This window comes from Ictalurus punctatus, chromosome 1, assembly GCF_001660625.3.
Source record: "Ictalurus punctatus breed USDA103 chromosome 1, Coco_2.0, whole genome shotgun sequence".
In the NCBI taxonomy this organism is placed as follows: Eukaryota; Metazoa; Chordata; class Actinopteri; order Siluriformes; family Ictaluridae; genus Ictalurus; species Ictalurus punctatus.
The window spans coordinates 35,159,068-35,171,567 of NC_030416.2; the positions used below are offsets into that span (position 1 = coordinate 35,159,068).

The following is a 12,500-nucleotide window of genomic DNA, read 5'->3' on the forward strand; positions in this document are numbered from 1 at the left end:
CAGTAGATATAATTCCTGCACCCCTCTCAGGCCTTCCGTAGCCCTGTACCTCTGCTGTACCTCACTCTGAACACGCGTCTGTGCCGGGAGTACACGGGTCCAGACTGGGGTTTGTGGGCTCTGGGTTTTAACCTTGGGCTTTGACTCGTGTGTGTGTGTGTGTGTGTGTTTGGGGTTTTAATGTTAAGCGCCGTGTGATTTAAACAAAAATCTTGTTCCTGCAGGTCTCCTACGATGGCCGGGGGTCTGTTCGCAATGGACCGAGAATACTTCAACGAGCTCGGACAGTACGACAGCGGCATGGACATCTGGGGCGGAGAAAACCTAGAGATCTCATTCAGAGTAACGCTCTAAAACACACACACACACACACGCGCACACACACACACACACAAGCCCATGTGCGTTGTGGTCGGCTGCCTGACAGTCATCAGGAGCTGAAATCCAGTTTGTTTGCGTTTTGGTTCATTTGTTTAAACACCCACCCACTCAGCCAGTCCAAATGGGCTGTTCAGCTGAAATATACCGACACGCACGGTGAGATCCCGCGCCGTCATGGCGCCGAGAGCTGCAGAGTGAAGTCCTACTCACAGGATTATTAATAGAAATGATTTAACCTGCAGTGTTGGAGTTTTTAGGCTGAGAATTAAGGGGATTTTGTCTCGCTGTTTGTTTGCGCCAAGAAATATTCATTAGTGTGTGTGTGTGTGTGTGTGTGTGTGTGTGTGTGCGCGCACAAGGAAAGCCGAACAAAACAAACTATTTGGCTAAAGTGGAGATATTAATGAAGAGTAATAGAAATATATTTTAATAATGAAGATGAGGTGAGTGTGTGTGTGTGTGTGTGTGTGTGTGTGTGTGCGCGTGTGTAACTTGACAAGCTTTTTTTTTTTGTCTTATCAATGGGGCGAGGGAACGACTGTTTATAGCCGCTACAGTATAATGTAAGCGATAACAGGAGCTAACCGGACTCGAGGATGATCCGCAGCGGTAAACGTACCTATAAACGGATAAAAAGCGCAAGACGTCGTTCGTTTTAATAAAATCCGAAACTTGTAACGGTTGGAAAACTGCTGCGGTATCGGTATGAGACGCACCGTTATAAGAAAATAATCAACGTCAGGGTGGTGAAAGTAACTCGGCTTTGCCGTTGATTTATTATCGTGTAAGGCCACGCCCTGAAGCGTTTACTTTTTTTTTTTTTTTGCTTGTATGGCAAAAAAAAAAAGAAGTGTAACCACGGTAACCTGTGAAGTCATCATACTGCGTTTAGTCTGACTAATATGTGTGTAATATATTACACATTTTTCCTCCTTTAATTACACAACTGTGTGTGTGTGTGTGTGTGTGTGTGTGTGTGTGTGTGTGTTAGATCTGGATGTGTGGAGGTCAGCTCCTGATCATGCCCTGCTCGAGAGTGGGCCACATTTTCCGTAAGCGGCGTCCGTACGGTTCTCCCGGAGGACAGGACACGATGGCGCGGAATTCCCTGCGTCTGGCCCACGTCTGGATGGATGAGTACAAGGTGAGGGACTGAGGTTAATGTCTCAGTCAGTTACAGAACAACATGCAGGACTTAAATACGTTAAGTAATACACATCATTATTATTATTATTATTATTACTATTATTATTATAAAAAATAATGTTCAGTAACACGGATAATTAGGATCGTATTTTTTCCTCAATTAGTGTTCCGAATGCCGAGATGGCCCGTAAACTACACCGAATCTCTCCACACTGACTCCTCTGATTAGACTCGTGAGAGAGCCACGTGGCTGATCCCTCACCGTCACATTAGACGTGCTGCTAGTGGCTGGACCCGGAGTAGAAATGATTCACACACATTGATTCATTTCCCTGTCTGATTCCACCGATTCCTTTTCACCTGAGAGGGAATGTAAAAACCTCCACAGAAGATTCTAGCGTGTGAAAGTGCGCGCGGGATCGTGCGCGCGAGCGTGTAGGCAGTCCGTGCACAGATTACCTGCGTTCACGGTTGTACCTATGGGAGGGGTTTAATCATCTAGCTAAACAGCACCAGGTACACACACGAGGTTTCCCACGTTGGTCCACGGTCAGGAATCGAAGACGTCACATCTGGTGCTAAACAACAGAAAATGGCGGCGTTTGTGTGTGTTTTTATATCGTTGTAGGATACCGTGGCACAGACGGGAAACCAGAATTATGAACCGTTCATCATTATTCATTTATAAACGTGTTGTCTGTCTCACCATCAGTCACTCTATCAGTTTCTCTGTCTGTGTTCATTCTGTGATCATTTATGATCTTTTTTATATATATATATATATATGAATTATTAATTCCTTACTTATGAATTTTTCTTAGTGTTCTGTTTCTTTAATACATTTTTACTTGCATTTGTAGCAGATACTTGTAACAGTCATGTCCAGCATGTTTGATGATCAGAGTGAATTGAATTAATCGGGACATGCGTTACCCCTAAAATGTATCCAAAATATGAAAGGTTCTGCGGTTACACTGCCCCCTAAGTGAGACACGGTCTTTATAGTGAGCGTATAAAAATGTTCTAGCTGTAGTCCGCGTCGCCCCAGACAGCCGTGTCGTCCGTGTTGAATATTGTAGGATATCGTGTCACTGATTATCCAGGATTCGTGACTCCTGATACTTTGATACTTATTTGTGCTGACTACAACAAAAAAGCCCAGTGACACTGTGTGTGTGTGTGTTTTGTCTGTGAACAGGAGCAGTACTTTGCCCTGCGTCCTGAGCTCAGGAACCGTGACTTCGGGGACATCAGTGACCGTCTGGCCGTGCGCGAGCGCCTGCAGTGTCGCTCCTTTAAGTGGTATCTAGATCACGTTTACCCAGAAATGCAGCTGTCCTCACCTCAGAACAAAGCCCAGCCCCCTGTCTTCTTTAACCGCGGCGTCAAGAGGCCCAAAGTGCTGCAGCGTGGCCGGGTAAGATACTCCTCGCTGCCCTCTATACACACGTACGCGCGCACACACACACACACACACACACACACACACACACACACACACACACACACGCACAATAAAGCCCTTTACAAATACACATAAATAAAACCTCTGTCTCTTCTCTCTTCTACAGTCTCTAAACTGTTGTCTTGTTTTCCCTCAGTCCCTTTCAGTTTAATCATGACTTGAATTCTTTGAACCAGCACGCTCTCTGTCTGTCTCTCTCTCTGTCTCTCTCTCTGTCTCTCTCTCTGTCTCTCTCTCTCTCTCTCTCTCTCTCTCTCTCTCTGTCTCTCTCTCTGTCTGTGTCTGTCTCTGTCTGTGTCTCTCTGTCTGTCTCTTTCTCTCTGTCTGTGTTTCTCTGTCTCTCTCTCTGTCTGTCTCTCTCTCTCTGTCTGTGTTTCTCTGTCTCTCTCTCTCTGTCTGTCTCTCTCTCTGTCCGTCTCTCTCTCTGTCTGTCTTTCTCTCTCTCTCTCTCTCATTCTCTGTGTCTCTCCCCAAGATCTTCCTTCCTGTTTCTGTTCACTTCCCCTTTTACACTCGCTTTTTAGTACTAGCTAGCTCTTCTATAAATAATACTCTAGTACACCCTTCCCTTTTAGTCTTCCCTCCAAAGCCACGCCCCCGAAACACGCCGACTGACAGGGTGATCTCCTCGTCCTGATCGGCTGGATAAAAATGCTTCTAACTGAAAAATCACCGACTTTAAGGATTCAAGGACTTTTATAGAAGGTCATATACAATACAGAGTTGATGTGTGTGTAATACATACATATATTTTTTATATATATATAATATAAATAAAATAATGGTCTAAAGCAATAGAAATAAACCCTTTTTAATGATGTAAACACTGCATTTGTGCAGTAACCTTAACCAGGGGTCACCATCTGACGGGGGCTTGGAAGAATAATGCAGTAGAGCCAATAAACGTTTGAAAAACACATTTATTTTTAACTGTGAACCAGTGTGGCTTCTTCAGCAGGTCTTCTGCTGTGGTTTATCCAATCAAAGCATCTCCTCAGACAAGAGCTCGGGGAAAACGGGGAAAGTTTGCCTCGTTTCGTGTTATTTCCCCTCTCTGGTCTGATTAGCGAACTGACCGCATGCCTGGTCTATGAAGAAAACAACGTTTAAAGACGAACGGAAAGAGAAGCCTCGTCATGTCCGATTCAGAACAGACGTCCAGTCTTTTCAGAGTCCGGGACGCTAGTCTATTGGCCAGAGAGCAAAAGTTTTAAAAGTTATTTGTGCTGTCTGGGTGGGAGGGGCATATGCTGTCTCTCCCCTGTCAATCACAGCAACGCTAGCCAATCATGTGCGTCTGTGAGCTCATGGTCGCGGAAGAGGGAAGTATAGAGCTTTCCTCCGAGCGCGTGATGCTGCCCTGTGACTCAGCAGGTCACGTGTCTCCTCGGAGGAAAGCACGTGTTAACCCTCACCCTCACGGCAGCTCGTTTGAGAGAGGAGAGGGGGAAAAGCATTGAGAAAGTGGTAGCGTGTGAAGGTACTACAAACCGCATTGATCTGATTGTAATTATTCACATTAGTTGCTTATCCATGCTTGAATTTTTACACATCTTCAATTTATTTGAATACCCTAAACATTTCATACTCACGACGGACGTTCGGTGTAAGCCGAGAGATCTTTCGGGAAGTAAGCGGAGTGGTCCAGCGGGGGGCAGTGTGGTCGAGCGCGTGGCCGCTCTGTACTGCTGGAGCGCTGATTCATGGGTACTGACCTGTATTTTTCCACTGTGTAAATCAGCAGGAGGGAGAGTTGTCAGATTTAGTCTTAATTAAGACATAAAGGCCATTAATCCACCGCAATACTTCATGGCGACTTGTAAAGGCTTGTCAGGGTAACGAGCGCTCGCCACAAACGCTATTGAAAACGCCGTTCAGGCCATTTCAAGGAATTTGCCTCACAAATGAAGGAGCTGAACTAGAGCTTTCAGACTGAGTTTGTGGGAGTTCTCGGTATGACAAAGTCCTCCTCTCTTCTCTCTCTCTCTCACACACACACACACGTGCACGCACATACGTACGAATCAGCTCCAGAGAGCGTTTAATCATTCACTGGAGGGGTGAAGCTGACCCGGACCGGTTTAACCGGATCAGCGATCAGCTCCATGGAAATGTTTGACTCTTTATATATTCACACCGAAGCTACAAGGCTACATCTAGCTGGAAACATTTTTACACATTTCACTTTTTTCCCTCTTTTCAGTAGAAATTGATTTTTCTTCACATTAAATAAAAGTATCATCAAACAAATGTTTAGTAAAATAAAATGGAAGTTTAAATGCCGCACTACTGTTTTGTTTTGTTTTTAAATGAAGAAACCTATATATTGTGATGCATATGTGTCGTAGAAGTATTGCGATGTGATATATTTGTGTTATCACCCCACCCGTAACCATGACGGCGCTGAGACAGGCACTTTTTTATTTACATCCCCCCCCCCCCCCCCCCCCCCCCTTCCGTTTTTCTCACTGTGGATGTAGAGGAATACCAGAATAGTGAGTTCAGTAATCAAATACTGTCACTTTTTATCCCTTATTATATTGAACATGTTATAAAACAGGGTTTTTTTTAATGATTGTTGCTGCCAAAAATGCCCCCCCCCCCCCCCCCCCCCCCCCCCCCCTTTTACAAAAATTTGCGATGCGACTCAAAACGTATAAAACCATTTGGACAGGTGGAATCTCGATAGCACGGAATTGTCCTCCGCAGTGATTTGTCGGTAAACGAGAGCTTTTTAGCGTTCGGAGAGGGCGTCGGCGATGACGTCACATGACTTGTGTCGGCGGTGGGAGTTTTCCTGCGAGCGCAAAAAAAAAAAAAAAAAAAAAAAATCCCGGATGGACTGAATCTATACCTTTTACGTTACCTCCGTACAGCGGTTTATAAATGTGCTTTATGAAAGATGTATTTGTCCCGAAACGGCACGGTCGACGATTTACTCGAATGCTCCATTACACATCGCTTGCTTCACAAGTTTGCGCTCTCTGTACAATTCTACACAATCGGCATGTGAGTAAATATTTCTCTACTGTTTTTGATTTTTATTTGATTTGTTTATTCCTGTTTAGCTGCGTAATCTGCTGGCCAAGAAGTGTTTGGTGGCTCAGGGGCGTCCCAGCCAGAAGGGCGGCACTGTCGTGGTGAGACCCTGCGATTCTCAGGACCCTGAACAGGTACACGTCTGAGGAATGGCTTTTTACCGTCTAGCTTTTCTTTCTTTTCGGTTTAAAAAAGAGAATCAGCAAAAATGGTCACTGTAGCATGCGTCACCAGTACGTGTGTTGGACGTAAGGGACGAACGCTAAAGCCGCTCATTCTCTCACACACACACACACACACACACACACACGGGTGAAAGAGCTCTGAGATGCTGAGGAGCCCTCTTCATCACCACTAGAGAAAACAATTCCATTTACTGGAGTGGCTGCAGCGCTCCAGCCCTGCCCCCGTCTGTAACGCTATTTTTAATTTTAAATTTCATTCGCCTATTCCTAAATTGCTTTTCGGAGCCTCTGCTGGTTAGACCATCTGGTTTCAGACTCCATTTTCTAGAGGTTTTAAAAAAGCCGAGTGAGTCACGCAGCAGCTGCGCCGAGACGACACACATGCCACAGCTCTCTCTCTCTCTCTCTCTCTCTCCTTCATGACCTTATCCTCTCTGTGAAACCTCTTCATTACATGACCCTAGTGCCACAAGACACTATTAATCCTATTATTTCTTTTGAAATCACAATTTTTAGCCCCTTAATTACCAAAACAGTTAACTGTGTTTCTGTCGAGCTCAGCCGATATAAGACCGACGATTGATTAATATCATATCAGATCATATCAGTGTATCATGAGCTCCGGTGGAGTTTTACATTCACTCCTTGATTGATTCATAGATTAGTCTATTTGAAGCTTGAGTGATTGAATGAATCAACCTATGACTCACTGTTTCATTGATTCGTAAATTAATTGATTCCTTCATGGAGTCCCTGATTGTCTGATTTGTAGAATGACCGATTCGTTGATTCATTAATTGATTGACTGATTTGTAGATTGACTGATTTGTAGAATGACCGATTCGTTGATTCGTTAATTGATTTGTTCATTGATTCGTTCGTTGATTCCCTGATTGACTGATTTGTAGATCGACTTATTCATTAATCGATCGATTCGTTCGTTGATTCCCCGATTGACCATTTTGTCGATATTTTCGTTATTTGATTCATTAATTGATTCATTGTTTGTTTCGTTGACTGACTGATTCCTAGATCGAATAAATGAATGAAGCGATCAATCAAACGATGAAACTATCAACAAATCAGTCAATCAGGGAATCAGCAAAGGAATCAATCAATGAATCAGTCAATCTACAAATCATTCAATCAGGTTATCAATGAAGGAATAAATGAATCAATGCATGAACAAATGAGTGATTCATTGCTTGGTTGAATCAATCAACTGACAGATCAATGAATCAATCACTCGTTCGTTCTCTTTGTACGACTATGATAGTATTTTTCTTTGTGTGTGTGTGTGTGTGTGTAGTCATGTATACACGCATCTGCATCTGATGTGTTTTAATTATTGGCCGGGTTTACTGCGAGGATAAAGTTCAGTCAGAAACAGATTACTTATTACTTATTACTATGGATACTGGCAGACTCGGACCTGTTTAGACCTGGAAAATAAAACGTCACAGGGGCTTAGCATTTTAATTTATACGGACATTGTACATCGCCGTGCGCTAAAACGCAGATTCCTTTTTCTTCAGCGTCTGAATGAAGTCTGAAAACTTGGCTTAGGGTGTTTTTATATTTCACATTTTATTTAATTTATTTATACTAAAACTTAACTTCTTAGTCACACTAACGAAGTAGTCTTATTCCGATTCAGAGCCTAATGAGCCGTAGATCAGACACTCTACTGAAAATTATTGCTAAGCATAAATATTACATCTCGTTCCACTCTCGCGTCCCTGTTTTGTCGGGGGGGGGTGCGTTCGAGTGACGTTTATTTATTTTTTGCTATTTTGAACCCTTTCGTCTTTGCTCCACAGACATGAGGAAAAATAATGTGCTCTTTGAGGAGGAAAAAAAATGTCTCTTGATCTTAAATAAGCAAGTGATTAGTAATGGCTGAATGTGAACTTTGTGTGTGTGTGTGTGTGTACATACAGGAGTGGGTGTATGATGAGGAGCACGAGCTGATCCTGGCCGGCTTGCTGTGTTTGGACATGTCGGAGATCCGCTCATCCGATCCTCCTCGCCTCATGAAGTGTCACGGCTCGGGTGGCTCTCAGCAGTGGAGTCTCGGGGTAAGCCTCCTCCTCCTCTTCCTCTTTCACTTCCCCTCCGCTTCCTTGACCGTAAACGTTCCGGTCTTGCGTTTCTGTAATAAAAACATGTGTACTCGTCACTTCGCTTAAAGTAAGGAGATGTTTATTTCACATCATTGGAAGGAGTCTCCAGTGTGGAGTTTTTTTGTGTTTGTTGTGGTATAAGAGGAATAAAACACTTCAGGATGTGCTGTTACAGGAAAACAATCAACTTCGCTGTGGTACGAGTGATTCTGCTTCCTGTCGGGGATTAGTCTTCTATACCTCATGCCCGTGTCACACTCCCTGGATGTTCAACACCTTGGCTCTGACTGAGGCGCTCAGTCTCGGAGTATTTACCTGTTAAACGACTTGACGAACCGATCACGACTTGTATGAATATAAATCCCGTTGCGCTTTCGCTAAAGCCTGACTGCTGTCCTGAGTGTCTCGTGTCGTTATTTTTACACCGCGTCGTGTGTGTTTTTTTTTTTAAACGCGAGGCGATGAATCTCCGTAATTAAGTTTAAAGCTCATTAAGGCATTATAACCGGCGCCACTTCAGTAATCGTTTCTTACTCATTTTAAACCTCAGCACCTTGGTGAACACTAATCTCGCTTCGTCAGGCTCGTTAAGGTGATTCGATCGTATACGGCGCTGACGCGTGTTCATGGTAAACGGACGGTCCAGTATGGAACGTCATCAACTCTGCGGTGGTTACAGGACCTCTGAGCGTCCTCCGTCCGAACGCCACATCGTTCACCGTTTATCCACCGCACTAATACGCTCAAGAGTACTGTTATTTAAAGAGCAAGGTCAGATTATTATCAGTTTGTAGTTATATTTAACGTCGTGTATCGTTGATTAACCAATTTGGCTCCTTCATCACTCGCGCTATATCGGCTATTAACACCTTCCCTCGCTTTCTCTTGAATTTAATAAGATCTACACGAGCGGTCCAAAGCGCGGAGACTGAAGCGTTTCTCATGATCGGGGAAAACCTTTCAGTCCGAAGGCGCGCGATTAAATGTGTGAAATCGGTGTTCGCGATCGTGCCGACGTGTTCATTCCTTTCATTAGAAAACGAGCATTCGCATAAAAATCTATTTTTAAACGGACGGCCAGGAGCGAAGTTTTCTGGAAAGCAGGCGATACGAGTCCGGCGTCGGTGGGAACTCCTTTAATACTGTTTAAAATACATCTCGGGGGGAGGGGGGGGGCGGGGGGATTCCTCGATTTTTTTTATCGCAACGTGTTACTCTAGAGTTTTGATGACTTTATTTATGATAAGAATATTAAAATAAAGAACGAGTGCGTGTAAAGTTTTGACCGGCTGTGTACGTAGCACGTTACAGAGACGCAGCAAGTCGTCTCCGTCTTCGTCAGACTGTTCCGAAGACTTCCTCGTGTCAGGGAAAATGCGTTTTTAAAAAAAAAAGGTTAAGTGCTGATACTGGAGACTCCTTCCGTTAAAAGTTACATAAATGCCTAGTTAAAGATCGTGCTCCTTTACTGGAAGGACCAGTGCTGCTTGTTTGACGCGGAACCGAACTTGCGTCAAGTTTTACCCGGACACGTGGGATTGAAATAAGCCCCGCCCCCTGTATTAAGTGATGTCATGCTCTTCGATAATTATTTGAGTTCTTTACAATTCTAAAGCGTCTTGACGTAATTTCCACTGAAACAGGAAGTCAGGCCGGGACATATCGAGTGGCTCCTCCCCCTTTTTAAACAGCATTTAGCTTATCTCTCAGCCTGGAAACCTACAAGCGGGGGCGGGACCCTTCAGATTCTAGAGAGCGTTCGATTGGACAGAAAATCTGATGAGAAGCTGAAGTGCAGGATGATGTCATCGAAACGGTTGATCCGTATCGATGGTAGAGAGAGAAGTGTACATTTTGAATGCGTATGTCTTCTAAATGCAGATTTTGTCGTTGTTTTGGAGCGAGCTAGCTTCCAGATAACCTCAAGGCGAAAGTATTCATACCGAACGCCACAGAACTTACATTTTCTACACATGTATCCATATTTATCCTTGAACATTGAAGGTCTCCTCTCTTACCTTACTTTGCAGAAGAATAATCGTCTGTACCAGGTGTCCGTGGGTCAGTGTCTGGCCGTCCTCGACCCGCTCAGCCATAAAGGTTACGTTGCCATGGCGATCTGCGACGGCTCTGAGGGCCAGCAGTGGCAGCTAGAGGCATGATGAAGAAGGATGGCTGGGCTCTGAACACACACACACACACACACGCACACACACACACGCACACACACACACACACACACACACACACACACACACACACACACACACACACCGCCCCTGCAACCTGGCAGGATCAGTATGACCGACGGAGCGGGTTAGCGTCGTTTCCTTACTAGCAGTGTGGGTCCGAGTGTCTTTCTGACCCGTCGTCATGGCGATAATCACGTCTCCGAGCTCGTATAGTGAAGCGTTCACTCTTTTAGGTGTTTTTTCAGTATTCTACAACTTCAATGGAAGTCCTTTTTTTTTTTTTTAATTTATGATTTAAACCGGCTCGTGAAACTTTAACCCGTTTGCACAGTGATTTTTTTATTTTATTTTATTTTATTTTATTTTATTTTTAGTTTATTTGAATTTTTTTGCAGAGACAATTCATAAATGTAAATTTTAGATGTTACGGAAGCGTATCGCAGTACTGACGTGTCGACTTTTCAGATCTGTGTACTTTTGATATTCATTTTAATCGTATCGAGCGTGGCGTTTCTTTAGAGAGAAGAAGAACGCGTGTAACGACGGCGGCGTTAAACGTCCGAGTTAACCTTCCGTCTGACCTTCTTTTATCTTACTGCACTACAGAATTATTCTTCAGTTCATGACGCAAGTTGTGCTTGTATAAAGAAATACAGCGCAGAATAGGCTTGTGCGATATAAAGTTCTTTTCCCCTGTTCATGATTTACAGGACCGCTAGCGGAAAACACAAGAACACAAAAAAAGAGCTTTTCCACAGGTTGAGTGTTATAATAATAATAATAATAATAATAATAATAATAATAATAATAATAATAATACTAGCAGCTGTGCAGTCAGGAACTGCAGCAATCGTGGAAACCCAGCGGTAGTTTTTAGTTGATTCTGCAGTAAACAGTGTTTTAAAACAAAAAACAAAAAAGAGTACATAAAATCCAAAATGGCCGACATTTCCTCCTCCATGTGTTTGGGGAGGGGGGAGGCGAGTATTTAATCACTTCCTAATGTTCGTTACTATTCGTGTTATTTGTAAAATATTCGATTTGACACATTGTTGTAGGAGTACTTTTAGATCGGAGCCTTTTTCTAGTTAACTGATGTTTAGATATATGGATTTTGGATTTTATCTCGCGTTCACGAACCCTAAACCGTCTCCGTTTACCGTGATGGGAAGCGAAAGAAGTTGAGAACGTTCGAGGCCGGAAGTGGGGGCTTCCAGGCGACGTCGGATAATTATTCGTTATTTTTAATTGAATATACATATTAATATAAATATGTTAACTGGCATCACCCGGAAGCCCCGCCCACTTCCTCCACCTCGCAACTTCTTTCGCTTATATAAAGTTCAATACACCTTCTCGAATCATTCCAGGCTCGCGTGTTAGTCGTCTCGTCTCCTGTTTTTATTCGAGAGACAAAGACTGCATTTTTTTTTTTTTTTAATTATTATTATTATTTAATTATTTTTTTTGAGGTGTTTTTGATATAATAAGCATAAACGTGTATAAGAGCAACGATCATGCAGGGACGATTTTACATCATTATATCGCACAAGCCTACCGCAGAACTTCATGTAGAAAGGACCGGTCGCATGAGGTCGAGCTGTGCATCAGGACTGCGGGGGAAATCATGTTGAGCGACATGCGTTTAGATGTGGTGGAGTGTTTGTATGAGGAGTTTATCATGTGGTGTAACTGGTATGATTTCATGTTGGGGCGAGGAAATCTCGCGAGTGGGTACAAACTAAAATACATTCAGAAGTGGGATTTAAAAAAAATAAATAAAAAAACAACAGTCCTGTGCACAACTCTAGTATGAAGGTATGGTCATGTGGTCATATTATATATATATATTTTTTTTTCCATTCTGCTGTGAAAGTAGGAGGTTTGATTTTAAATATGAAGTGCTGTTTTCATATCCTCTGTTCTCTTTTGTAAATGATGGTCCCAATAAAGACGTCCTAAATATTTG

General features: G+C 43.3%; 1 protein-coding gene across 2 annotated transcripts in view; it reads left to right on the forward strand.

Moving 5' to 3' along the window:
• Window positions 1-12,498, forward strand: part of galnt11 (UDP-N-acetyl-alpha-D-galactosamine:polypeptide N-acetylgalactosaminyltransferase 11 (GalNAc-T11)) — a 26,667-nt gene extending 14,169 nt beyond the window's left edge. For both annotated transcript variants that reach the window (XM_053684213.1, XM_053684208.1), the window contains exons 7-12: window positions 225-342; window positions 1,373-1,525; window positions 2,726-2,944; window positions 6,061-6,165; window positions 8,157-8,294; window positions 10,370-12,498. In XM_053684213.1, the coding sequence (XP_053540188.1) occupies window positions 225-342; window positions 1,373-1,525; window positions 2,726-2,944; window positions 6,061-6,165; window positions 8,157-8,294; window positions 10,370-10,501 (865 nt within the window). In that variant the 3' untranslated portion in view covers window positions 10,502-12,498. The remainder of the gene's footprint in view (window positions 1-224; window positions 343-1,372; window positions 1,526-2,725; window positions 2,945-6,060; window positions 6,166-8,156; window positions 8,295-10,369) is intronic.
• Window positions 12,499-12,500: the final 2 nt, after the last annotated feature.